Source organism: Rhincodon typus, chromosome 22 (genome assembly GCF_021869965.1).
Source record: "Rhincodon typus isolate 14 chromosome 22, sRhiTyp1.1, whole genome shotgun sequence".
NCBI lineage: Eukaryota > Metazoa > Chordata > Chondrichthyes > Orectolobiformes > Rhincodontidae > Rhincodon > Rhincodon typus.
The window spans coordinates 28,955,535-28,982,803 of NC_063353.1; the positions used below are offsets into that span (position 1 = coordinate 28,955,535).

Sequence of the window (27,269 nt, forward strand, 5' to 3'; positions counted from 1 at the left end):
TCAGGTCCCATTGCCTTTGCAACATCCAGCCCGGTCTGCCATTTCTTGATATCACATGGAGTGAACCAAATCGATTGAAGACTGCCATCTGTGATTGTGGAGACCTATGGAGGAATCCAAGATGGATTATCCCTCTAGCACTTCTAGCAGAAGACTGATGTAAATGATTTGGCCTTATCATTCCCCCATTATTGAGTATGGGGATATTTGTGAAGCCTCCTCCTCCAATAAGCTTTTTAATTGTCCACCGCCATTCACAACTAGATCTGGTAAGACTGCGTTGGTTGTGGAATCATTCAGCTCAGTCTATCACTTGCTGCTTATGCTTTGGCACACAAGCAGTCCTGTTTTGTAGCTTCACCAGAGTGATACCTCATTTTTATGTATACCTGTTGTGTATTGAACAAGGGTTGATCCCCTGGATTGATGATAATGCTAAAGTGGGGGATAAGCCAAGACTATGAAGTTGCAGATTGTACATAGTAATCAGCAGGAGATTTCCTTGTCCATGCTTGACCTGATCCCATGAAAGGATCCAGAATCAAATTTGAAGAGTCCCAGGCAACTTCCACCCAACTGTTTACCACTGGACCACCATCTCTGGCAGGTCTGTCCTGTAGGTGGGACACAATATACCCAGGGATGGTGAAGGTGTTGTGTAGGTCTTCGTATGTAAGGTATGATGCTGTGAGTGTGACTATGTCAGACTGTTGATGACTAGCTTGTGAGACACCTCTCCCAATCTTGGAACAGATAATATATACTACTAAGGAGAACTTCAACAGGGCTCCGTTTGCATTGTGGTAGTTGATGCCAGATGTCTGTCTAGTTTCATTTTTGTTCCTTTTACACAACTGAATGGCTTGCTAGACCCGTTCAGAGGATAGTTAAAAATCAACCATATTGCTATGAGTCTGGAGTCACACATAAGCCAAACTAGGTAAAGATGAAGTTACTAATCCAGATTAGTTTTTATAACAATGGACAATGGTTGTATATAACCTACCAAATTGCATTATATACCCTTCCATGGTACCATCCTTGATCTTTTCAAATTTGTCAAAATCTGACCATGCTTCATAGGCATTGAAGATATCAACTTGTAGGTACATTTTAAAATGAAAGTTAATTTGTCAGAAGGCTCCAGTTACAAAAATAATCTGGATCTTATGTTACTTCTGTAGGGTAATGAAAATGCTAAGCCATACCTTGCATCCTCTTTGGTGGAGCTACTGCCTAGTGGGATTGTCACAAAAAGTTAATTGTGTTAAAACTATATCGGCAATTTGCTCAACCGTCTTCTAAAAGGCAAAGCATTTAGTAAAGAATGCAGGAATATGTGATGAGGAGTACGATAAACTCATAGAAGAGACAAATGATAGATGTGAGGTTTGTAAAAAATATGGAAAGACACCATCAAGGTGTACATTAAATCGGTTCTTAGCAAGAGATTTCAATGATAGCCACAGATTTAAAGTTGTGGGATAAAGAAAAATATTTTTCAATTTACATTTTGTAGATGTTGCAATGAGATAGTGGATAGGGACCAAACCTAGACCACCGACAAAATTTCTCACTGAAAGTGGGAGGGAAGGGATGTTTGCTAATGATGAATTCAAAGAATTCTGTGTGAATATGTGTATAATAGTTATGATCTCAGTAGCGGAAACCTGTTTTATCAATGCAGTATGTAAAAGGGATATTACAGTAACAGATCATAAAATTTAGGCAGATCAATCAAACCATAGATTGTCATTATACTAGCGAGGCCTATGCATGCCAAGAATTTGTTGCAGATGGTCAGAGGTTTTAATTGTTCCACAAATGATCAGCCCCCAGGGCCAGAATTAGTACTGCTTTTTCAAAGCATTTGAGTGCACTACATGCAGGCAGATAGGCTTTCATTAAAGCTGAATTCTCCGAAAGAATTCAGCGAGCCCTAACGTATAAGATAAGGGCATCGAAAACCAATATGATTTGTTCTAAGAGGGAGGTACTTACAAAATGGAGATGCCTAAGAAAAGTTATTAGTAAAGACAGAATAATAATAATTCAACAGTTTGGAAATTAAACTATTCATGTACCCTTTTCAAGATTGTTTGGTATGGATTACAAATTGCAGACTCTGAAGGAGATGTAAAAATAGTGATGAGCCTCATACTACTCATATCCAAATGTGACAGAGCTATAAAGATAAAACTGCCACAATTGAAAGTTTGTCTGATGACGGACAAATTAATTCTGATTGTGAATATAAGTTCATCATTCCAAAAGGACACTGCCAAAAATGGGTACCAAAGTCAAATATTTACCAGAAGGGTGAGTCAAGTAAGAAATGTGACAATTATAAACAGAGAAGGGAAGGCTATAAGAAAATATAAAAACTGGATAATTGGGAACATTAAGTTCAAACAGAGAAGGCAAGAAAACGCAGGATAAACTCAAACAGTGGGTCTGGGAGTAAACATGCCCCTAGAAAGAAATCATGAGCTGTTGAAAGAAATCTGTTTAGAAGAAAAGGGAGGTCAGACAGGAGCAGTCCAAAAAGAGAGAGAAGGGAAGATAGAGGAAAAAGTTAAACAAAGACAAGAAATATAGTACAGACAAGGAATACCACAAGGAGCAGAGGCCAAATGATCGGTAAGTCTTAGTGACTATGAACAAACTAGAGGTCAAGTTAATAAAAGGTGCCAAACAAAAAGAACTATAAAGGTATACAATGAGTTATCACACAGGGGACAACAATGGAGTCAGAAAGTTGTACAGCACAGAAACAGATCCTTCAATCCAACCAGTCTATGCTGACCATAATCTGAAATTAAAGTGGTCCCACCTGCCTGCACTTGGCCCATATCCCTCCAAACCTTTCTCATTCACGTACTTATCTAAATATCTTTTAAACATTGTAACTATACCCATATTCACCACTTCCTTGGGAATTTCATTCTGCACACAAACCACTCTGTGTAAAAGAATTGCCCCTCATGTCTTTTTTAAATCTTTCTCCTCTCACCTTAAAAATATGCCCCCAGTCTTGAAATACCCCACCCTAGGGAAACAACACCTGCCATTCATCTTATCTATACCCCTCATGATTTTATAAACCTCTATAAGGTCACTATTTAACTTCATACACTCCAGTGAGAAAAGTCCCAATCTATCCAGCCACTCCTTATGACTCAAACCTTCAATTCCCAGCAACATCCTGGTAAATCTCCAGTTTAATAATATCCTACCTATAACAGGGAGACCAGAACTAATCATAGTAATCCAGAAAAAGCCTCACTAACATTCTGTACAACTTCAACATAACATCCCAACTCTTATACTCAAAGGTCTGAGCAATAAAGACAAAGCATGCTAAATGCCTTCTTAACTATCTTGTCTATATGTGATGCAAGCTTCAAAGAATTATGTACCTGAACCCCTAGCTCTCTCTGTTCTACAACACTGCCCAATGCCCTACTTTTAATTGTATAAGTCTTATCTTTGTTTGTTTGTTTTACCAAAATGCAATACCTTGCATTTATCCAAATTAAACACCATTTGTCACTTTTCAGCCCATTGACCCAATTGATTAAGATCTCTTTGTATCTTAGACAACCTTCTTCACTGTCCACTATACCACCAATCTTGGTGTCATCCGCAAGTAACTAACCATGCTTTTGGTAGTCTCACCTAAATCATTTATATAAATGACAAACAAAAATAGACCCAGTACCAACATCTGTGGAACACCACTGATCACAGGCCTCCAGTCCAGAAAACAATCCTCCACCATCATTCGCTGTCTCCTGCCTTTAACCTGATTTTGTATCCAACTGGCAAGCTCTCCCTGAATCCCATGTGACCTAACTTTACTAATTAGTCTACCACATGGAACCTTGTTAAAGGCTTCACTAAAATCCAAGTAAACAATGTCTACCACTCTGCCCTCGTCAATCTTCTTGGTAACTTCCTCAAAAAACCCAATCAAGTTTGTGACACACGATTTCCCTCACACAAAACCATGCTGACTGTCCCTAATCATTCCTTGCCTCTCCAAATGCATATAAATCCTATCTCTTAGAATCACTTTCAACAACTTAGCCACCACCAAACTCAGACTTCTCCTTTCATCCCTTCTTAAACGAAGGCACAACATTAGCCACTCCAGCCATTTAGCATCTCATCTATGTTTATAGATGATACAAATATTTCTGCAAGGGGCCCCGCAATTTCGTCCCTAACTTCCCACAAAGTCCTGTCCTATCACACAGGTGTATATGCAGCAAAAAGGTGTTACTGACTGGTCCTACATGGCTAAAGTGAGGCTAGTGGCATGAGGTTTTGAAGAAAAACTCAGTAAACAAGGTATTAGTAGAGCTTCACTAACAGTGGGAAAGAAATTTTTTTTTGGCTTGGTTAGCAACATATGCCTGATAGAGGAGATCAATTGATACTAAAATTGAAGTCCTTCAGGAAGATCAGCTTCAGTGGGAAGTGTTTCCTTTTAAAGATACACCAAATGCAGTGAGAACATCCTGCAAGTTAAAAAAATATGAATAGGGCAACATAATGCCTTTAGAATTTGGTGCTTCTCAGTAAGGTCTGTCTTACTAAAATTGGGTTCTCTTCATTTAAAACCAGACCCTGCCACATTTCACTGGCATCATAAGGGGCAGCTTTGAGGCATTTTATGATTTTTTTTGTGAGGTGGAAGAAGTAATTTGAAAATATTGTCATAAATGGACTCAAAGCAGAATTCAAATTTGGAAGATGGGTTTATGGGAGTTTTAAGGAAATTGGATTGACATTCATGCAGAATGGATCGAGTATAACCTTTCATCAGTATTCCTGTTTGGAAAGTGTTAGCCTGACTGTTGTGAATCAAAGTAGGAAATCACAAAAAGATGCAGTAGCTTTGTAGTGATTGGAACCAGGGAGAGGTGGATCCACTGACTATGAGATCTTTGATTGGGGTTGTTAACCTGGGCCAATCAGGGAGCCTTAGCTGACAGATATAAACAGGAGATTCAGAAAATCTCCTCTCTCTAGTTCTATTCAGAGCCTTTGTCCTCTGCACATGTAAATAAAGGGTGACTTGGTGACAGGATACCTGCCTCCTTGGAGCTATATCAGGCTTCAAAGCTGAAATGGAGGAATTGCAATGTCTAATTGGACAGGTGATTTGGTTGAGGATCCAAACCAGGCCAGATCCCTATTTTAAAGTATTAGTGTTGAATACAAATATGAAAAATCCCAATGTGGAAGACATTATTTGAACAAACAAAATGTTGAAGAAATTAAAAATGGAAAATGTTATTAGAAAGTGCCAGGAACATGAAAATTCTTATTTTTAGTGATGCTTGTTATGATAATTCTCTGTGATGGGTTTTCGAGTTCAGGAGGGTTTGTAATTTTCTTGTGGGAGAGGCAGGGGTATAAATGTTGCCCTTTAGCTTGGACAGCTAAAATGATTAAGAAGTAGTAAAGTGTAAATTAGTGGCAGGGACACTTGCTGTTGGCGAGGCAGTAATTATGATCTTTTTCTTAGCAAAAATATTGGAAGAATTTCCAAAAAAAGGGATTCAGCAGCAACACCGTTGACTGCTACATTGACGATAAGTTCCTATGGGAAAAGATGCAAAAAGGACAAAAAGAACTTCAATATGCAAAGAGAAAAGAATGTAACGTTGTAATTTTATATGTTTTGTTTGTTCGTTTACTATAATCTGTAAGTTATGACTCTGTGAGTATGACTATATCAAGCAGTTACTTGACTAGTCTGTGGAACATTGCTCCCAATTTGGACACAAGCCTTCAGATGTTAATATGGAGAGCTTTGCGTAATCAACAGGCTGGCTTTGCTTTTTTGCTTCCAGTCCTTAGGTCGATACCAAGTTATCTGAATGGTTCCATTCTTTTCTTTAGACTTTGCAGCAGTTTTGATAAGCTTAGTCATATTAACTGGCTTGCTAGGCCACAGCAGTCAAGAATCAGCCACATGGTTCTGAGTCTGGAGTGACTGGATTCAGTGACATGTGCAACAATTTGTGAAACACCACTAAGTTCCATGGATGATCCTTGAAAGAATAGTATCCACAAAAAAAGCAAGTGAGAAAACTCAAGTCCACCATGACTTCAATGTCAAAGATACAATATTAAGGAAGAACAGGCAAAAAGAGAAAGGATAAATCAATGCAATATGAAGGAAAGATATTGGCTTGGAAAAATCATGTTGAGGAATTTGAATGGTTTGAGAAAAGAAACACCAAGGGGCAGGAAAACCATTGTTTATAATGCCCCTAAACCATAGCAAAGATGTAAAGGAAAACATGAAACAGGACATTAGAGATGCATGTAATAAGAATACAGAGGCCACAGCTTAATGGTTAAGTTGTATTTGATTCTGGATCATCCCAAACCTGCTGGAGTTGCATGACAGTATACTTCTGGCTGGCAGTTTGTCAGAATTCCATGAGGAAACTAAGCATCAATAATCATCTACAAGCAGAAGAGGACAGGAGAGGAAATTAACAATTAGCTGTCCATCTCACTTCTGAATGTGGATTACAAAATTTTGTCCAAGATCATTGTCAACCAGGTCAAGTCTGCTCTCGAGTTGGTGATCCGCACCAACATGACCTGCATTGTATCTGTCAGGAAGATCTCTGAGAACCTTACACTACTTAACAAAACAATTGCCAATGTATGGGACAGAGGAGTGGACACCTACCTCAGGGCTGGTAGAAAGTCTTTGACAGAATATTGCACACCTACATGATTTTTTTGTTCTCCAAAACAGGATTTGGGAGGGAATCTGCAGCTGCATACAACTGTTCCGTGGAAAAATGAGTAGTGTAATTTCAATCGATGGGTAGGAATTGGAAAAGTTTCTGATCAAATCTGAAATTGCATGGTAGCTTTCGCTCCCCTCTTTTGTTCATATTTTGCACAGAACCATGTGCCCAGTCCTTCAGACTATCTTCTCATAAAATCCACTGTTGGTGCACAGGCTAATGAGCAACTGTGATTTGTTGAAACTGGCCTCAAATTAAAGCAAGGGCTTTCAGAACTATGCGACCAATCCTTTGTCCTCTTCACTGTCAGACTGACAACATGAAGAATCTAGAGATATGGTTTGGAGGGGATGACATGTCTGCTAAAAACTGTGAGGAGTGAGTAGGTACGGTAAAACAAAAACTGGGCATTTAATAATTACTCTCTCCATTGCAGGTAAGAACCTAGTCACGGATGAGAGGCATTCTTGATGTTGCTGTAAGCAGTGCAAGCCTAGACAATTCCTCACTCCTTGCCATGTTCAGCTCCAGAGATCAAAAGTGAACTGTGTTTGCAAAAGCATGATGTACAAAACTCTAAATGTGGTGGGGGTTGGAGAGTTGGCCATGAAGCATACCTGTCTTGTGAAATGTGGTTTTGCAATGAAGGTCTGGAGAGAAATGTATGATTTTTGTTAAGGTACTTCCTGAATACCTCCATGACAAGGGTCTATGCTCTAAAGGTTGTTCCAGCAGCCAAGGCAAGCTTCAATCCACCTGGAAAACCATCAGTTAAGAGAAAGGCACTCCGTAGAGTGCATAAAGCTTGCTGGTCTTCCAGTGCAAAGTATTGCAGACAGTTAAATTCCAAAATCCAGGACTGCATACTGACAGATGCACTAAGGCTTGTACAGCTGCTACAGAGGCATAATTGGGAAAGGTCACTGTATACAAATAAACGAATGAACACATGAACACGGAGCAGGTGTACGCCATTTGGTCCCTCGAGCCTGCACACCCATTCAATAAGATAATGACGGAATATGATTTTAAACTCAAATCCACAGTCCTGGCTACCCTGATAATGTTTCACCCTCTTGCTTACCAAGAATCTAACCATTTCTGCATTAAAAATATCTACAGCTTCCATTTCCCACACTTCTTAAAGAAGAGTTCCAAAGACTGAGGGAAACCTTGTTGCCTCATCTTTATTTTAAATGGGCAACCTCTTATTTTTAAACAGTGACTCCTAATTCTAGATTCTTCCATAGTGATCAATACTCCAGATGTGACATCACTGGTGCCCTGTATAACTGAAGCACAGTCTCACTACTTTAGTACGAGAAGTCCCTGGGTTGCAAGCGGGTTCCATTCGTGAGTCCATTCACAAGTCAATTTCTACGCAAGTCAGAACATAATGCAGGACAATATAAAACAGCTGCATATAAGCACGAGAAAACGTACATATGTCAGATTTTTAAAATGACACCCCTGTATGGGATCATGCTCAGAAATACAAGCATTCGTAAGTCGGACACCCGTAAATCAAGGACTACTTGTATTCGATTCCCCTCACAATAAATAACATTCTACTAGCTTTTCTAATCACTTGATGCACCTTTCTTAATTAGTTGCTGTAATACTATTTTATGGTTCATGCACCGGAACATCCCGATCCCTCTGCATCTCAGTGTTTGGAAATCTTTCATTATTTAGATAATATGCTTTTCCCTTTTTTTCTGTTAAAATTCAAATTCCAAATTTTCATAAGACTTATCAGGCATAATAAACTAAGTTACTAGAAACTGTAGAACCCCTTGGGTTAAATGCCTGACAAGGAACGTACAGAATTAATATCAAAATTATTTAAATTGTATTGAAACACCTTGGTGGAAAGTTTTATTCCTATTAAACATATAATTTTCAAATTAAAATGTTTTGACTTCAGGTTGTATGCTTAACATGTAATCATAGAGTCAAACAGTACAGAAGAGGTTCATTGGCCCATCAAGTCTACACTGACAGTCTTTCAGAATTTACACTGAAGTATTAAGGATATTACGCTTGAATAGAGACACCTGGGAGTAAAAGATGATGTATGAAGAGAAGTCAAATTTTATTGCATAATCTGTCATTTTAAGATCAAAATATTTCATAATGTATTTTTATAAATTTTATGAATAAAGGGCATTTTACAGGAAAAAAAAATTGCACCCATTTAACAGGTAAGTCAAAGCTCTCTGAGCAGAAAGGAAAGGGTAAAATTTTAGGAGAAATAAAAACTTTAGCTCTTTCTTAACCTCAAAATGCCACTCCTGGGAATCAATACCTTACTTCCAACAAAATTATTTTCCAATCATATTTTTCAAGCAAGGATTTACTTTAGTAAATATAACTGAATACAAAAACTAGTCTTTAAAACAGCATATAGCACACATGCATTCAGAAGTATTAATTCCAGTTCTTTAACATAAAAAATGGATTTCAACTCACAGCTTTGTTGCATCTTTTGGAACTGCACCCATTTCATCCACTTGTTAAATGCCGCTTTTAATATTTTCTTTGTATAAAAATTGTCAGCTTTTGAGAGATATTGTAACATTTTCATCTGATACTTTCTTAATTTTTTGATATACAATTTCCATCCACTGAAGTAAAAAGAAATTAAAAATGTTTACTCTCAAAGGACAATAAATAAAAGTGAACATGTAGTACATAATACAATAACACTAAACTCAGCACAGTATGGCCTCTGTTACTTAACTTTAAAGGTTCTTTATCTATTTTCAGCCAAACCCTATCAAAAATTCCCATTAATCCCATTAAGCTGTGGACACTGAAAATGTCAATTAAAGAACAATGGCATACACTGCAGAGGTCATGACCAGAATGCAAAGAGGAATCAAAAAGAATGTAACATAAAAGTATTGCCTCTCTTCCTTTGGTTTATAGAAGCTTAATGTGGTTTCAGCATATCTTCAAATCAGAAGTACCCTTGAGTGAAAATGCCGATGCTTTCTCAATGGCTCATCAATTTTATGGATAACAACTGGATTTTCCCGCGGGTTTCAATTTTCTTCAGATTCAATTATCAGCCTGAATGGATATTAGAAGGCTGCACAATATTTAAATTGCATCGTGTGAGGAGTAGCAACTTCACACTGTGGCGCTCTATCTTACCACCTGGGCGTAGCAAGGCTACTGATGTGTGGCTCTAGATGTTTAAATACTCTTCGAGAGAAGGTGGTGCCACTGTGGTAATGTCACAGACCCTAGTCTAAAGTTCTAAGGATGTGGTTTTGAACTGTACCCTGCAGATCTTGAAATTTTAATTCAATAAAAGTAAAAAACTAATCTAATGCTGACCATGTAATCACTATCAATTGTCGTTAAAGAAACCTATCTGGTTCACGAATCCCCTTTAAGAAAGGAAATCTACTATCCTTACCAAGTTTGGCCTACTTATGACGCCAGGCCTAGACCAAACTGGTGGATTCTTGACTTCCCTCTCAGCAATTAGGGATCAGCTGATATCCAGATCCCATGAACGAGTAAAAAGAAAAGAATCGAAAATTTGATATGGATGTTGTGCACAGTAGTCCCATTTGGTAGGCGACTAAGGTGGTTCACAGTCTCCCAGGCTGCCTGCAGTTTCTGCAGCCTCGAGGAATCCATGTTGCACGTATATGTTTGGTATAGTAGATTACAGCCACTTTTCCTTTTTTTCTGTCATCAATAGGTCCAGGTAGTGGGCTGTGGAGGGGGTTGTTAAACTCCATTGCCTATTTCTTTTCTGTGATTATTTCTAAGCCTGGATATCCTTGGATGGAAACACGTGTTACATGTGTTGTCCACTGGCACACTTGAGGTCTTGTGCAACCAGTGGGCACAGCAGGAGCTGCAGCTATCATCTCCCCAAAATGTTTTATTAATGTGAATTTAGGTTGTTTCTAAAAAAGTTGTTTTGTTGTAATGCCCTTTAAGTTGTTAAATGTCAATTAGTTAATTTGATTCAGTTGCTCAAAGGATCAAAAAGAGATACTTCCCTTCAAGGGGTGGTTCCTTAGTAACCTAGTTAATTAGTTTATTTGATTTGCACAAGAGTATAAAAAGAAACAACACTCCATTCTGTCCTACCATCTGGAAGTGTTGGGAGTCCTGTTCTTTATTCTTGGGGATTTGGCGTGACATAACAGATGAATACTGCAGGGGCTGAGGTGCATTTTCTCTGCCCAAAATCAAATTTTAACTTAATTTTTTTGTTTCCTTTGAGTATTTTATGTTTGTTACAGTACCTCCCTAATGGATTATTACTCTTTAATTTGATTTAAATTGTGCACAAGAGAATGTACAGTTGTGGCATTCCATCCTGCTGTCCAGAATGTTGGGGAGACTAACCCCTTTACCAACTGAAATTTGACATTGGAGGATACTGCATGTACCATCCCATACCAACAATATTTAAGATAGGTCATGGAATTCCTGGTCACCTGTATTTTCTCTGCTGTCTTGAGGAGTCTTTCGGAGTGTATTATCTTCCCTCCCTCTGACCAAAATTGAATTTAAATTTTAGCTTTCTTTGACTATTTTAGCTATGTTACAGTGTTTCATTTAAGGGGCTATTACTAGTTAATTTTAATCTATTTGTTAATTTGTTTTGATCAGTCATCAAAAGAATCTAAAAAGATACATCGTACCATGGTATTACGTGCTACAATTCCGAGATGATGGGGTCCTAATGGCAGCCTCCCTATGCAGGAGTCCTCTCCTTTACCATCAGAATTTGGCATGGAGAGTTTTCCATGCATCATGCTTGTGCAATAAATATTTAAGACAGTTCATTGAGCCCAAAAGGCCATCTCTATTTTTTTGTGGCCTTGTGGAGTCCATGTGTACTAGCACACTGCTTGCGCTATGCTACAGCCCATTTTTTATTAGTCAAGGGGAGTTCCTCTTAATGTTTGGCTGCACATCACCCTCAGGCTTCCTAATGTTTGGCCATCCAGTGTGGAGAGCGGTGAGCAAATCAGAGGAGCTCCTTATGGGTCTGCTCTTGGGCCAGGCCAATGTGGCCAAACTATTTCCAGACCCTCTACCTTTGATCCTAGGGTGTCTCTGGAGAGACAGCACACATGCCCACAAGTATGCTTGATGTGTTCCACAACTGTTGGACTTTGCAGGACCTAGAGTGCATTATCTACCCCCAAAATAGAATTTTGATTTAATTTTTTTCGTTACAGTACCCATTTAAAGGTCAGTTTATTAGTTAATCAGGTTAGGTTAATGTGGTTCCACAATGTAAAAAGAGTTGTTGCATTCACTGTTTCAGACCGTTCTACCATACATACATAACAAGAGACACTAACACATGAGCAGAGTGGAGTCAATAGATACATACTCAGTGAACAAATTTATTCTACGTAAAGACTGGATCTGCTCATTTCCTTTGCCAACGTACAGTCAGGAATATAACATGGTGATGGGCCTTAAACCTGGAAGGTGATTAGAAACATGAAAGGAGCAGTGCTCATGCTGTCCATTAAGGGACAGTGCATTTCAAAAAGGAACTGTCTTCTTGGAAGAAAAATTTACTTTTGCAGCACTGTCATAATCATCCAAAGGAGCCAACACTCAAGGAACAGTAGCTTGCAGTTCAGAAAAGATGGAAAGAGAGGGTGCATCCAAGCTTATAAATTATTAAATTTAAAAATATTTTCAGTAGCTCAGTGTAGTGTTTGGAACCAGCTGGATCTTGTTGACTACAAGATCCTTGATTGGGGTTGTTGATCTAGGCCAATCAGGAAAGCCCTGGCTGACCAATACAACCATGAGATTAGGTATTGCCCCCAGAGGCTCTGCTTGTTACTGGTTCTTTAGTCACATGGATGTCTTTCCTGGTGGTTAATAAAGTTATTTGCACACCTGGTGTTTTTACTGTCTCACACCTGCACCTGCACCTGCACCTGCACGTGAACAACAAGGGTACTGGGAAAATAAGCACTGCTGCTAAAATGAAAAAAAAAATAGAAAAAAAATATAAACAGGAGATTTAGAATCTCCTCAGTTCAGGTGACTGACTCTGAACTGGCTGGCCACAGCCAGAAAATGTAACCAGGAGATTTCGACCAATACTCTTGATGTCTTTCAGGAGAGGTGGGCACTGCAGTGTGTGGAGTGCTTTATTTCTCCCTCCAATTCCATTTTGATTTACCCCTACCCTCCCCTTCACCTTTTCATTCATTGGCATTGAGGGGCTCTGCTTGCTACTGGTTCTTTGGTCACATGAGTGTTTTTCCTACTGGTGAGAAAAAAAAAATAACCAGGAGATTTAGAGCTTCCTCAGTTCAGAGGACTGACTCTGAGCTGGCTGGCCACAGCCAGTAGTACTGTTGTTTTTGAGAATTGATTTCTGAGCTGGCTGGTTACAGCCAGTGATAGTGTTATATTGGTAAAGTGAGGGCATGATTTGGTAACAGGACCTGGCCTTTGTGCCATTGCTTTAGTGTATGGGTCCTAGACTGAACTTTTGTGTGTGGACCAGGCTCTCATGGATATACCATGCCTTCATGATTGCATAGTGCCTTCATGGGTATACTGGCCCTTCGTGGGTAGACCATGCCTCAGCATGTGTTGGACGGTGCTTTTGAACGTGTACTGTGTTCTCGTATCTGGACTATGTTTCTATGCATGTATTATGTCCTCATGTATCCCCATAGCGTGTAGGAGGCTGACCAACAGCTGTGGGGACTGTGTGTTTGTCTGTACTACCACTTGAACTAAACTGTGTTTCTGCATGATATTTCATGTCAATGTCTCTACTCTTTGGTGAATTACCTGATGTACAGAGACTTTGGGACATTCATCTTATGTGGACTCGAATCTACAGTTTGAACTGAGACTTTTTTTTGTACTATGTTCTCTGGTAAAGTGATTTGTTTTTGATGCGTTGTGACTGATGCTATGTGTTCATTGTTTGTAAGATTTTGTACTACTGTTTGAATTGAACTGTATTTCTATACAGTATTTTCTGCCAATGTCTGCTCTTTGGCAAATTGCCTGATGTACAGTGACCTTGCCATGTGTCATGTTTGGGACACATGTTATGTGGAATTGAATCTACTGTTTGGATTGGGATGACTTTATGTAGGGTGTTCTGTGTTAACGTTTTTGTTCTTGGTGACTTGTTTTTGATGTATTGTGACTAATGTTGTGTTGTGCCTGTGACACTATACTTTATGTGAAGTTTGAATAAAGAGTATAACCAGGAAATTTAGAACCTCCTCAGTTCAGAGGACTGACTTTGAGCTGGCTGGCCACAACCAGTGTACAGTGAACAAGTAATTAAGGGTGATCTGGTGATGGGATACCAGCCTCTCTGCAGTTATTTCAGTGGCGATGAAAGAAAACAAGATGTGCCTGGAGAATATTCGCTTGCTACAGTCATCTTAGAGTTGGGGTAAGCATTTCTGGCATCATATCTTTATTTGGGAAGCTTGGCTCATTTGATCCTGCTGTCAAAGACTGGGCCCAGTATGTGGAAAGAATGCAATATTTTTTCTGGACAAATAACATTGGGGCAGATAAAAAGCAACAAATAATTCTTCTGACTGCTTACGGACCAGCAGCATTTTCAGTTTTAGGAGTTTAACTTTCACAGAGGCAATAAAACCTTCCACGAGTTACTGGAGTTGGTTAAGGAATATTACAACCCCAAACCTCCTCTAATTCTGAGACACTATCAGTTTTATTCAGCTGTTAAAGAACTGGGGGAATCCATATCAGCATTTTTGATGAGTTTAAGACGACTGGCAGAGGCTTGTGATTTTGGGTTAACCCTGAATGAGACGCTGAAAGATCGTTTGGTATGTGGGATTAATGATGTAACCACGCAGATGGACCTACTAGCTGAAGCCCAACTGGACCTCAAACAGGCACTACAACTGGCTTTGTAATTAGAAAATGCAGCAAGTGGAGCATAGGAGCTACAGGGCATTTCAATGGAAATGGACTCCCTCACCTGTCCGACTGAGCTTGGGAAACACCACTTGAGTGTAGGCAATCGCAGAGGCTCACGCAGGGCACATCCTGAGGAGGGGGACCCTAGGCCAGCTCACAACAGAACACCACAACAAAGTCAAACCTCAGCCACGTGGCTAAAATGTTCTTCAGGATCTGGACTGGCAAGCACTGTGGTTGCTGCTGGTATGCAGACTCAAGACAGCAAAGGAGTCCTAACTTGAGTAAGAAAACTTGTAGGCTGGTACCCAGAAGAGTGCACACCCTGGCAAGTCCCCCCACACGTGGATTGGAACAATTAAATTGCTTAGCAATATCCAAATCAGAACTGACTAAAATTAATGTTTGGTCAAATGATCACCCAGTTCCCATGGAGGTCGATGCTGGTGCAGCTGTAGCGATGGTTGCAGAATCTGTCTTTAACAAGATTCACTCGGGACTCCAACCGTTAAGTTTGTGCAAGACCTCAGCCAGACTGAGAAAATACACTGTCGAACCTTGCAGATGAAGGGTACGATTTTGATTCCAGGCTTCTATGAGAAGCAGTTGGTGCAGCTACCACTGATGGTAGCAAAAGGCTTGGGACCAAGTCTATTGGGGCGGAATTGGTTGAGAGACATTTACCTAGATTGGCTCAACATTTTTTGATTAGAAAATGGCTGCCTCAGTTAAGTGCTAATGAAATACCCAGTCGTATTTCAGGAAGGGCTTAGGAATCATCAAAAGGGCCAAAACCACTTTACATGTTGACCAGGAAGCAACTCCAAGATTTTGCAAGGCCCACCCAGTGCCATTTGCCTTACGGGCAAAGGAGAGGCAGAAATCAGGAGACTGGAGAGCGAAGGAATCATCAAACCAGAGCAGTTTGCAGAATGGGCAGCACCGGTTGTGCCGATTTTGAAGACTGACGGATCAGTTCGCCTTTGTGGGCATTTTAAGCAAACAGTAAACTGCTTCTCACAATCCCTTGCATAACGGACTTGTACACAAAGTTGGCAAGGGTGGGGGACTGTCCTTTATGAAGCTGGGCATGAGCCAAGCCTACCTGCAATTGTGACTTGATGAGGAGTCCCAGACGTATGCTACAATTAATACCCATAAATGTTTATTTCAATATATAAGACTGCCATTTGGGGTATCATCAGCGTGAACTCTTTTCCACAGGACCATAGAGAACATTTTACAAGGGCTACCCCAGGTTACCATTTATCTGGATGACGTACTAATAACAGGTAAGACCAATAAAAAGCACTTGGAGAACTTGGACATAGTGCTTAAACATTTCTCCCAAGTGGGTGTACATCTTAGAAGGGAAAAATGTGTGTTCCAGGCACCCCAAGTGACCTACTTGGGTTACAGAGTCAACAAAACTGGGTTAAACCCACTGGAAGATAAAGTGGGGGCAATCAAAGGAGCCCTAACTTCCACGTCTGTACTGAAGCTTAGGTATTTCCTTGGGTTAGTGAATTATTATGGAAAATCAATACACAACCTGACCTCCATCTTGGCACTCTTACACCTGCTATTGAAAAAGGGTCAGCCTTGGAAATGGCTGTGTGGCCAAGAAGTAGGCTTAGGGAAGTGAAGAAACAGCTATCATCATCGAAGGTGTTGGCCCATTACGATCTGAAGTGAGAGGTAGTGCTGACATGCGATGCCTCCCCATGCAGTACTGGCGGCCCAATGGACAGGAACACCCAATAGTGTAAGCTTCCTGGGCTTTAGCTGATGCTGAACGCAAATATGTCCCGATAGAGAAGGAATGTTTGGCCGTCATGTTTGGTGTGAGGATGTTCCACCAGCACCTTAACAGATGGGATTTTGTCATAGTAACAGATCACAAACTCTGCTAGGGCTACTGAAGGAAGCCGCCCCATTGCTTCTAGTAGAATTCGGCATTGGGCCCTTGGTCTCAGCGCATACAAATACAAGTTAGAACACCATCCAGGAAGCCAAGTGGCTAACGTGGATGCCTTGAACCACATCCCAGTGGCAGATACATCACCGCTAGTGCCTCCCCAGAAGAGTCTGTTTTTGGTTTTAAATTTCCTGGACACTCTTCCAGTCACCATTGACAAAATCCACCTGTGGACACAAAAGATCCTGTCGTATTTAAATTAAAACAGCTGGTGGAAATGGGGGAAACAGAAGGGCCATCGCAACCAGAGCTGAAACCATTCTGGACCGGATCACTGTAGAGGACAGCTAATTATTATGGGGAGCAAGAGTGATTGTCCCGAGTAAAGATCATCGCCAGATACTGGCTGAACTCTGGCAAGGTCATCCAGGGGTTTCCAAGCTGAAGAGCTAGCAACGAGCTACATCTGGTGGTCAGGATTGGGTGCTGACATAGCTGTGTTAGAGGGGTGGTGCCCAGAGTGCCAACAAGGGCAAAGTTTACAACCAGCAGCACCACCACATTTGTGGGACTGGCCGGGTAAACCCTGGGCTCAATTGCATGTCACGTATGCCAGTCCTTTCAAGGGCTCAATGTTCCTGGTCATTGTGAACGCCCATTCAAAGTGCTTGGACATCCATTAAGTTTGTTCAGCAAACTCAGGAATGATGGTTGAGATGCTGTGAGCATCATTCACGATTCACAGACTCCCAGAAGTATTGAACAAAGAACAAAGAAAATTACAGCACAGGAACAGGCCCTTCAGCCCTCCAAGCCTGCGCCAATCCAGATCCTCTATCTAAACCTGTCGCCTATTTTCCAAGGATCTGTATCCCTCTGCTCCCTGCCCATTCATGTATCTCTCTAGATACATCTTAAATGATGCTATCGTGCCCGCCTCTACCACCTCTGCTGGTAACGCATTCCAGGCACCTACCACCCTCGTAAAGAACTTTCCATGCATATCTTCCTTAAACTTTTCCCCTCTCACCTTGAAATCGTGACCCCTAGTAATTGAGTCCCCCACTCTGGGAAAAAGCTTCTTCCTATCCACCCTGTCTATACCTCTCATGATTTTGTAGACCTCAATCAGGTTCCCCCCTCAACCTCCGTCTCTCCAATGTAAATAATCCTAATCTATTCAACCTCTCTTCATTGCTAGTTGGTCACGGACAATGGGATGTCATTTACCAGCAGGGAATTCAAATATTTCCTGAAGTCAAATGACATTCGGCACAGAAGGACAGTTCCACACCATCTATCGTCCAATAGTCTAGTGGAAAGAGTGGTCCAAACATTGCAGGAAGGCGTAAAGAAACAGCCTACAGCGTTACTTGATACCAAACTGTCCCAGTTCCTGTTCAAATATAGGAGTACCCCAAATGTAACAACAGGGATAGCTCCAGCAGAGTTGCTGATGGGGAGAAGACTCCACACCAGATTAAACCTGATATTTCCAAACCTGGGGAGAAGGGTGAAATGGCAGCAGGAACACTGGCCACAAGCCTACCGCAAGCACGAGAGACAATTTAATTCAGGGCACAATGTTTGGTGCCAGATCCATGGAAATGGCCCTGTATGGGTAAGAATTGAGGTGGATGCAACATCAGGTCCCATGACCTCCAAGTTTGGGTAGGTGATACAGTCCAGAAGAAACACATGGATCATCTGAAAGCTGTTACCTCACAAACGGGGCAGGAACAAACCATACCTGGTCCCTCAGAATAGCCAGAAGTCCTGTCAGAAACCACAGATTGTCCCCTTCTGTCTGATGTCAAGGAAACCTCAGAGTCCCAGATGGATGAAGCCTCAATACCATTACAACTGGAAGAAGGGGAGGAAACTTTCCCGAGACACTCCTGACGCAAAAGACAGGCTCCAGTCCAGTACACACCACCTGTGCCAGTGTCCAAGTCAGAAGAACCAGACCGGGGGTGAAAACATTGCAAGAAAAGCTACAAGAGAAAGACCAGGCCTACATCCCCAGACTTAGTGGGGAGAGGGATGTAGTGTTTGGAACCAGCTGGATCTTGACAATCGATATAAGCAGGAGATTTAGAATCTGAGCTGGCTGGCCACAGCCAGTGTACTGTGCGTAAGTAAATAAAGGGTGATTTTGTGACAGGATAGTGGCCTCTGTGCAGTAATTTCACGAAGCAACCATTGTGGTAAAGTTTCTCCACAGGGTGACCTATGGCTGTAGCTGAGCCACAGAAGGTGAGGAAGGCCTCAAAGCCTGCCTGATGGGGTGGTCCCTTGATCTATTGCCAGGAAGTCACTTTGAGGCAGCTAGTCTAGCTGTGATGCCTTGAAGGACCCGCAAACTAACTGGAAAATTCCAGTCAGCTTCTGACAATGGGCTTTAATGGGACTTTAATTATTATTAGCTATGACTTTCCTACTCACCTCTTGGGGGTCGCCCTACCTAGTCCAAACCTATTCAGGCATGAGATGGAGCCCGCAAACTGACACACCAGCACAGATTTCTGTATCCATATACCTCCATATTTGTCAAATTGAGGCCTAAATATTCGTATAATTCTGTATCGTGTCACTATGAATGAATTTTTCCTCCAATTATAAGTAAGATTTTGTTCTTAATCTCAGCATCATTCATTATCAATATTAACAGAATAATATTGCAGTATCACAGTATAGTAATTAATACTTCTATTTAACCTCTGCAAAATTTCTTTCTGAATTTTCAAATAAGTCATTGAAAATACTGAAGGAGAGAGAAGAGCAGGAGACATGAAGACTGTGAAAAGCAATAGGGAGCATATGAAAGGACAAAGAAATGGAGATGGAGGAGTATATATAAATGTGAATGTTTTAATTGCAGAACCCTTGATGTAAAGAGGGAGCAAAGCTGTCTCAGTAAACATGACTTTAAGAGTCTGATCATGTGACCTGATGATGACATCATTGACCATTTTGGGCCGGAACACCTCTGTCTAACCTTGCTGCCTGTAGAGTAAACATCTCCATAGTAAAGCCCCTGCTGTTTAACGCTTCAACCTCTTGGTTCTTCTTGGAACTTATCCAGCAGGACTTGGATCGTTTTGGGCTGTAGCACTCTCAGGAATGGTGTGGAGATATGAGATGGTTCTTATCTGAATTTGCACTTGAGGGAACTGAGAAGTTGCAGTAAGGTGAGCTTTCCTGAGAACAGAAAAGCTGTCCTGCTACATAGAAGGTACTTTCTTCAACTAAGGAAATGGCCAAGGAAGTGAGAAGCAGTATTTTTGATCTTTCTAACATTGAGACACTAGAGCAAGGGGATCCAGGATCTGAGGAGGGCATGACAGGAAAATCTACATTCTCATTCCACATGCTTCTCCCTAGCAAGACAGAATGAAGAATGAGCACTTAGATGATCTTCCTTATACAACAGTCAATGTAAAATTATTAAATGCTGCAAGAAGCTGGATGCATAAAAGATCATGGCTCTGGTTATATTCAAATCCACTGCCACTGTGGTCCTTATCTTGCTCTGAGGTTGCAGTTGGGGCTGTGACGGATGGCATTTTTCAGTGAAGGTGACCTAATAAAGTACACACATGTCACACATTGTTCCAAGGTTCAGGTATCAGAAATGTTGCCTGAATGTCTTAGGTGGGTATGGCCTCTTATTGAAAGTCCTTCTCCCTCTCCACCTTCTTTCAGCTTGTCCTGTCTTACGTTGTGACATATCCCAAGAAGAATACTTAGGTATTTTCTAATCAACCTGTTCAATGATAATATCACTCATCTCTGGTACAGCTGCGACTTGAACCCAGGCCTCTCGGCTCAGAGGTAGGGACAGTACCACTGCACCATAAGCATGCTTAGTATCACACCAATATGAGGGAACAACTGGTTTTTGGAGAAAACATGAAATCAGCAAACAATTCAACACAACTCCCTGTAAAAATTAACAACTGGAAACACTGAGTAATTGCAGAAATGTGGCAGTTTTCTCAGTTATGCTCAATTATGTGTTAAGCATCATCTATTTTGGCTTAAGAGCACTTTTGCATGGAAGTCTCTGCCAGATTTGCTGCAAAGGAAGGCATTGTGTTGAGAGGGTGCATGATTCACTAGTTTCTGTTTTTTTTGGGCACTCTTCCCGCCCAGCTGAGCTTTTCATTTTTGCTTTAATTTTTGCTTGCCCTTACAGCCATCCTCAAGAGTTCATAGCCATCAGTAACTGGGTCCAGTTAATAAGAATAAGTCTCAGTCAGCAAAGTTGAAAATTGTTCAGCCTCTTCTCCTGCCTAGCGCGTGATCTCCAAGTGTCACAATTGTAGAGGAATGCACTGAGGATGCAGGTTTGATAGGTTTGCAGTTTGGAGTTCTCGGTCAGGTTACTGTTATTTCACACTCTCATAGTAAGCTTGAACATATAGCTATAGCTTTTGCGATGTGTGTTCATTTCAGTATCAAGTGACTAATATTACTAATGATTGTAGAGCCAAGATATCTGAATTTATCTACCACGTCCAGTGCCACATCATCAATACTGATAAACACTTATAGAAATACAGCAACATCCAAAGTAATGAATAAGTACCTAATTTTGTAAGAACTTGATTATTTCTTTTAATAGTGGTAATATGGGGCAGGGGTGATACCTCCCACTGCTGAATACATGCTCATTTGTGAGGTTAAGAAGCCGGTACTAGCTGAAGTTTCCAACTCCAAAATGACATTGCTGGTATTAAATCAAATTTGCACGCTGATTGATTTTGTGATCTTCTTGTTCTGCATTCTGCCAGAAGGCATTTACCTTGTGGGCTAATGACTGGCACAATTCACAAGTACATATGCATGCAGCAGATACCATTTGGGAGATATAACATCACTTAAAGCACTCAAAAAAGGGAACTAAGAGTCCAATCTCTTACTCAATGTCTTTTGGTGATGCGGTTCAGGGATAAATATTGGCCAGGACACCAGAATAATTCTTTTCTCCTCTTTAAGTTATGCCATGATCTTTTATGTCCAGCTGTGAAGGATGAATAGACCTGAGTTTAATGTCTCATTCAATGACAGCACCTCATATAGTGAAGCTCTCCCTCTGTACTTCACTCTACTGCTCCACAGTGGGACTTGAGTTCACAGCCTTCTGATTCAGAGAAGAGAATGCTATTACTAAATCAAGATTGACAGCTAAAATTTAACATTTTCATCCCAAGATTTAAATTTCACTATTGTCTCAACCTTTCCTATCTATATAACTTTCTCCAGGTATAAATCCTTCTTCTGGAATTCTTTACCGTCCCCCTTCTCTTCATTATGAGCGTTCATTTCTTCAGTCGCTTAAGTTCTATTCTCTGGAATTCTATCCCTAAAGCTCTACAGACCCTCCAAAAGACCTCATTGTCTCTTGATTTTGGACACTTCTTCTAATCTTTCATTCTTTGTCTTAGTTTCTGTTTCTCCTCATGTCTCTTTGTTGCTTCAACAAATTCTCAACACAATAGAATGCAAGTTCTTCTTCTAAACATCAGATAATGATGAATATTTTGTTAGTACTTGCTGTTGCCATTCGTCCAAATATTCAATAGAATGCCATTACACTTTTAATCGTAGGTGGGTTAAATTAATTAAATTTGAAAATAACAAATATTTGATTTGTCTCATTGTACCCATAAACAAAACTGATTATGTTAAAATTCAATAAAGATACGCCATACAAACAAACAAACCACTCTTTATGATGCACTCTAAAGGGAGAATCGTATCAACACTATCAAGATCAAAATACAATTAAGCAAGGAATATCATCATAATTCTCAATGTTGGGAAACTAGAAACATTCCTGACAGATGATGCTGACTAAGGAAGGGATTTATTTTGTCTAGTGATTTTGTTTTAAATACCTAGTTTATAGTTCACGTGTTTTAATAATTTTGTTTTAGTTTTAGGAATTAAAATTTACCAATTGGAGACTGAAACCAGTAAGGCTAAGAGGAAAAACAGACAGGGAGAGGAACACAGCGGGACTGGCAGTCTGTAGTGTACTTGTTTTAACACAAGGCAAATGGCAGGTAACGCAGATGAACTTAAGAGCTTGGATTAGCGCATTTACCTATAATGTTGTAGCAATTACACAGACTTGGTCGTGAGAGGAACAAGAGTGGCAGGAAACTGGAGGAGCAGCACCTCATATTCCGCCTTGGGAGCCTACAACCCAATGGTCTCAATGTGGACTTTAATCAGTTTCAAAATCTCCCCACCCCTGGCCTCATCCCATGACAAACCCTCCCTCTCACCCCTGCCTCCTTGACCTGACACAACCTGTCCATCTTCTCTCCCACCTATCTGCTTCTCCCACCTCACTGACCAATCCCCACCACTGCCTACCTGCACTCACCTATCACCATCCCACCTACCTTCCCCAGCCCCACCCTCCTCTCTCTATTTATTTCAGGGCTCCCTTCCCCCTCCCCCTTTTCTGAAGAAGGGTCCAGACCCGAAATGTCAACTTTCCTGTTCCTCTGATGCTGCCTGGCCTGCTGTGCTCCTCCAGCTCCACACTGTTATCTCTAGCAGGAAAAAGTTACAGGATTTAGATGTTTCAGGTGAGATAGAGAGGGATGTAAAAGGGTAGGGGAGTTGCATTACTGATTAAGGAGAATATCACAGCTGTACTGAGGGAGGGCACCTAGGAGGGCTCATCCAATGAGGAAACATGGGAACAGTTCAGGAATTGTAAGGGTGTAATCACTTTGATTGGGTTGGTCTGCAGCCCTCCCAACAGCCAAATGGAGATGGAAGAACAGATATATGGACAGATTTTTGAAAAATGTGAAAACAACAGGGTTGTTGTGGTGGGTGATTTTAACTTCCTACGTAATGACTGGGATTCCCTTAGTGCCGGGGCTTGGATGGACAGGAATTTGTTAGGCACGTCCACGAGTGTTTCTAGAAGCAATATGTAAGTAGTCCAACTAAGGAAGAGGCCATGTTCGATGTTAGGTATTATGGAATGAGGCCAGCCAGCTGACTGAAGTTTCAGGAGGGAAACATTTCGAGAACAGTGACCACAATTCTGTAAATTTTAAGTTACTTATAAATGAAAATAAGAGTAGTCCTCAGGTGAAATTACTAAATTGGGAGAAGGCCACCAATGACAATATTAGGCAGGAACTAAGAGATGTAGATTGGGATGGCCATTTGGGGGCAAGTCCACATCTGCCATGTGGGAATCTTTTAAAAGCTGGTTGATTAGAATTCAAGATCTGCGTGTTCCTGTGAAAATGAAAGATAAGAATAAAAAGATTTGGGAAACTTGGATGACAAGAGAAATTGTGAGCTTAGTCAGAAAGAGAAAGGAAGCATATGTAAGAAACTGAAGACAGACAGTTCCCTCAAGGAATATAAAGAAAGCAGGAAAGAACTTAAACAAGGAGTTAGGGAGGCTAAAAAGGGCCATAAAATGGCCTTGGCAAACAGTATTAAGTAAAATCCCCAGGCTTTTTATACATATATAAAGGACAAGAGGGTAGCTTGGGAAAAGGGTAGTAAATTTTAGTTTAGGGCCAGAGGATGTGGGTGAGTCCTTAATGAATACTTTGCATTAGCATTCACAAAGGAGAAGAACATGGTGGATGGTAAGTCTAGAGAGGGGCACATTGACATTCTAGGGCATGTCAAAATAGAAAAGGAGGAGATGTCGGGTGATTTAAAAGGCATTAACATAGACAAGTCCTTAGGAATTAATGAGACTTATCCCAAAATACTGGGGGTGGCAAGGGAGGAAATTGCTGGAACCTTGTATAAAACCTCTGTATCCTATTTACAGAGAGGTGAGTCCCAGAGGAATAGAGAATAGAAATCTTCGACCACATACTCAAGCAAACCAGGTACTACAGTCACATCTCCTTTCTCAGTACCTGCTTACAGAACTGGATCATCCCCAATGGACTCCAATCTACATTCAGGCCATCCCAATTTGGCCCTGACCGCGACAACCTCTACCTACAAAACATCCAGAGCCTCCAAAAACGGTTTTCTCTATGGATCCTCAAGTACACACTCTCAGCAATGCTCTGGCATCTTCTGGCACTACAATCAACCCTACCCCAGCTCACGGCCTCCCTGTCCCAGACCTGCAAAAGACCTCTTCTGTTTTTCATTCTGCGCAGGATCCACAACATCAACCAACACTTTTTCTCCACCCTATCTGACATTAAAAACAGTAAGTTCACTAAACTTACCTGTGCTTACCACCAAACACAGGCCTCTTCCACCCCCCAAGTCCTCAACCCTATCCAGGAGCTGCCCCTCAAAGTGCCTAGTGCCATCAGCCATGTGATCAACACCATCTCTTCCATTGACGCCACCAACCTCATCACTTTAGCTGTTCATGTCACTTCCACTGCTACGAACCATGCCACTGCTGCTGCCGTTGCTGCCATTCATACTGTGGATGCCGCCACTTCTGTCGCTAACACCGAGAGTGCCGCCAATGCCACCCCCGCTACCCACATCAAGGTCACTGCTGACGACGCTGCCCCTGCCACCAACATCAAGGACAACGATGACACTTCCGCCGACGACACTGACGCCAACGTCACTTCCACTGACAGCAACACCACTGATGCTGACGTCACCACTCACGCCGCCGACATCACTCATGTCGACATCACTCCACCCACTGCCGTCACTTCCGCCGACGGCAACACCACTGATGCTGATGTTGTCACTCCTGCCGCTGACATTGCTGATGCCGACGACGTCACTAACTTCACCCCCACACCCTGCTCCAACCCAGTTACCAGCTCTTCCCCGCTAAGTCCCAGCCCCAACCCCTGCCAGTATTCACCAACCTCCCATACCTCCTCCTGAAGACGAACGGTCAGTCCTCAGCAAAGGACTCACCTTCATTCCCCTGCGCCCACACATCAATGTATTTCACTCACGTTTGGATGCCAAACACACTATTCACTGCCTCAGCCTCCGCACCTATTTCTTTAACCGCAAGTCTAACTCACCCTCTACAAACCCCTTCTCCTTACTCCAACACACTCCATCCTCCTGGACACCACCCCATGGCCTCCTACCCTCCCTTGACCTCTTCATTTCCAACTGCCAGCGCAACATCGATCGCCTCAACTTCTCCACCCCCTTACTCACTCTGACCTCTCCCCCTCGGAACACGCAGCCTTCCGCTCCAACCCTAACCTCACCGTCAAACCCACAGATAAGGGAGGTGCAGTAGTAGTATGGCACACTGACCTTTACATAGCCGAGGACAGGCGCCAACTCTCTGACACCTCCTCCTAATGCCCTTCGATCAAGACCCCACCCCTGATCACCAAAACTTCATCTCTCAAACCATTCACATGCTCATCACCTCAGGTGACCTCCCACCCACAGCCTCCAACCTCATCGTTCCTCACCCCCACACTGCCCGTTTCTATCTCCTTCCCAAAATCCACAAACCTGACTGCCCCGGCCGACCCATTGTCTCTGCCTGCTCCTGCCCCCACTGAACCTATCTCCGCTTACCTCGACTCTGTTTTCTCCCACCACCAACCCCCCGGTCCAGGAACTCCCCACCTATGTCCAGGACACCACCCATGCCCTCCACCTCTTCCAAGACTTCCAATTCCCTGGGCTCCAACACCTCATCTTCACAATGGACATCCAATCCCTGTACACTTGTATCCCCCATGCGGATGACCTAAAAGCCCTCCGCTGCTTCCTCTCCCGCAGGCCCAACCAGTCCCCTCCATCAACACCCTCATCCGCTTAACTGAACTCGTACTTACCCTTAACAACGTCTCCTTTAACTCCTCCCACTTCCTACAGACTAAGGGGGTGGCCACGGGCACCCGCATGGGCCCAAGCTATGCCTGCCTCTTCGCAGGATATATGGAACAGTCCCTCTTCTGATGCTACACTTGGCACTATCCTCCACTACATTGATGACTGTATTGGCGCTGCCTCATGCTCCCATGAGGATTTTGAACAGTTCATCAACTTTACTAACACTTTTCACCCTCAACCTCAAATTCACCTGGACCATCGCTGATAGCTCCCTCTCCTTTCTGGATCTCTCCCTCTCCATCTCTGGTGACTGCCTTGAAACCGACATCTACTTGAAGCCCACTGACTCCCACAGCTACCTAGACTACACCTCCTCTCACCCACCTTTCTGCAAGAATGCGATCCCCTACTCCCAGTTCCTCCGCCTCTGCCACGTCTGCTCCCAAGATGGGGCGTTCCACTCCCGCACATCCCAGATGTCCTCCTATTTCATTGTAACTTTCCCCCTCCAGTGATCAAAAATGCCCTCAACTGCATCCCTTGCATTTCCCACACCTCTGCCCTCACATCCCCTCCCCCCAACAAAAATAAAGACAGAATCCCCCTTGTCCTCACATATCACCCACCACCTCCGCACCTAACGTATCATTCTCCGCCACTTCCACCCCCTACAATCTGACCCCACAACCAAACAGATATTTCCCTCCCCACCCCTATCTGCCTTTCGTAGAGATGGCTCTCTCTGCGAGTCCCTCATCCGCTCCACACTCCCCACTAACCCAACCACCCCCGGCACCTTTCCCTGCAACCCCAGGAAGTGCTACACCTGTCCCTAC

General features: G+C 42.1%; 1 protein-coding gene across 1 annotated transcript in view; it reads right to left on the bottom strand.

Moving 5' to 3' along the window:
* Positions 1-21,575, bottom strand: part of LOC125485732 (F-box/LRR-repeat protein 5-like) — an 80,517-nt gene extending 58,942 nt beyond the window's left edge. The window contains exons 1-2 of the mRNA XM_048609962.1: positions 21,561-21,575; positions 9,255-9,409 (exon numbers count right to left, since the gene is read on the bottom strand). Of these exons, the coding sequence (XP_048465919.1) occupies positions 9,255-9,369 (115 nt within the window). The 5' untranslated portion in view covers positions 9,370-9,409; positions 21,561-21,575. The remainder of the gene's footprint in view (positions 1-9,254; positions 9,410-21,560) is intronic.
* Between the last annotated feature and the right edge of the window lie 5,694 nt (positions 21,576-27,269).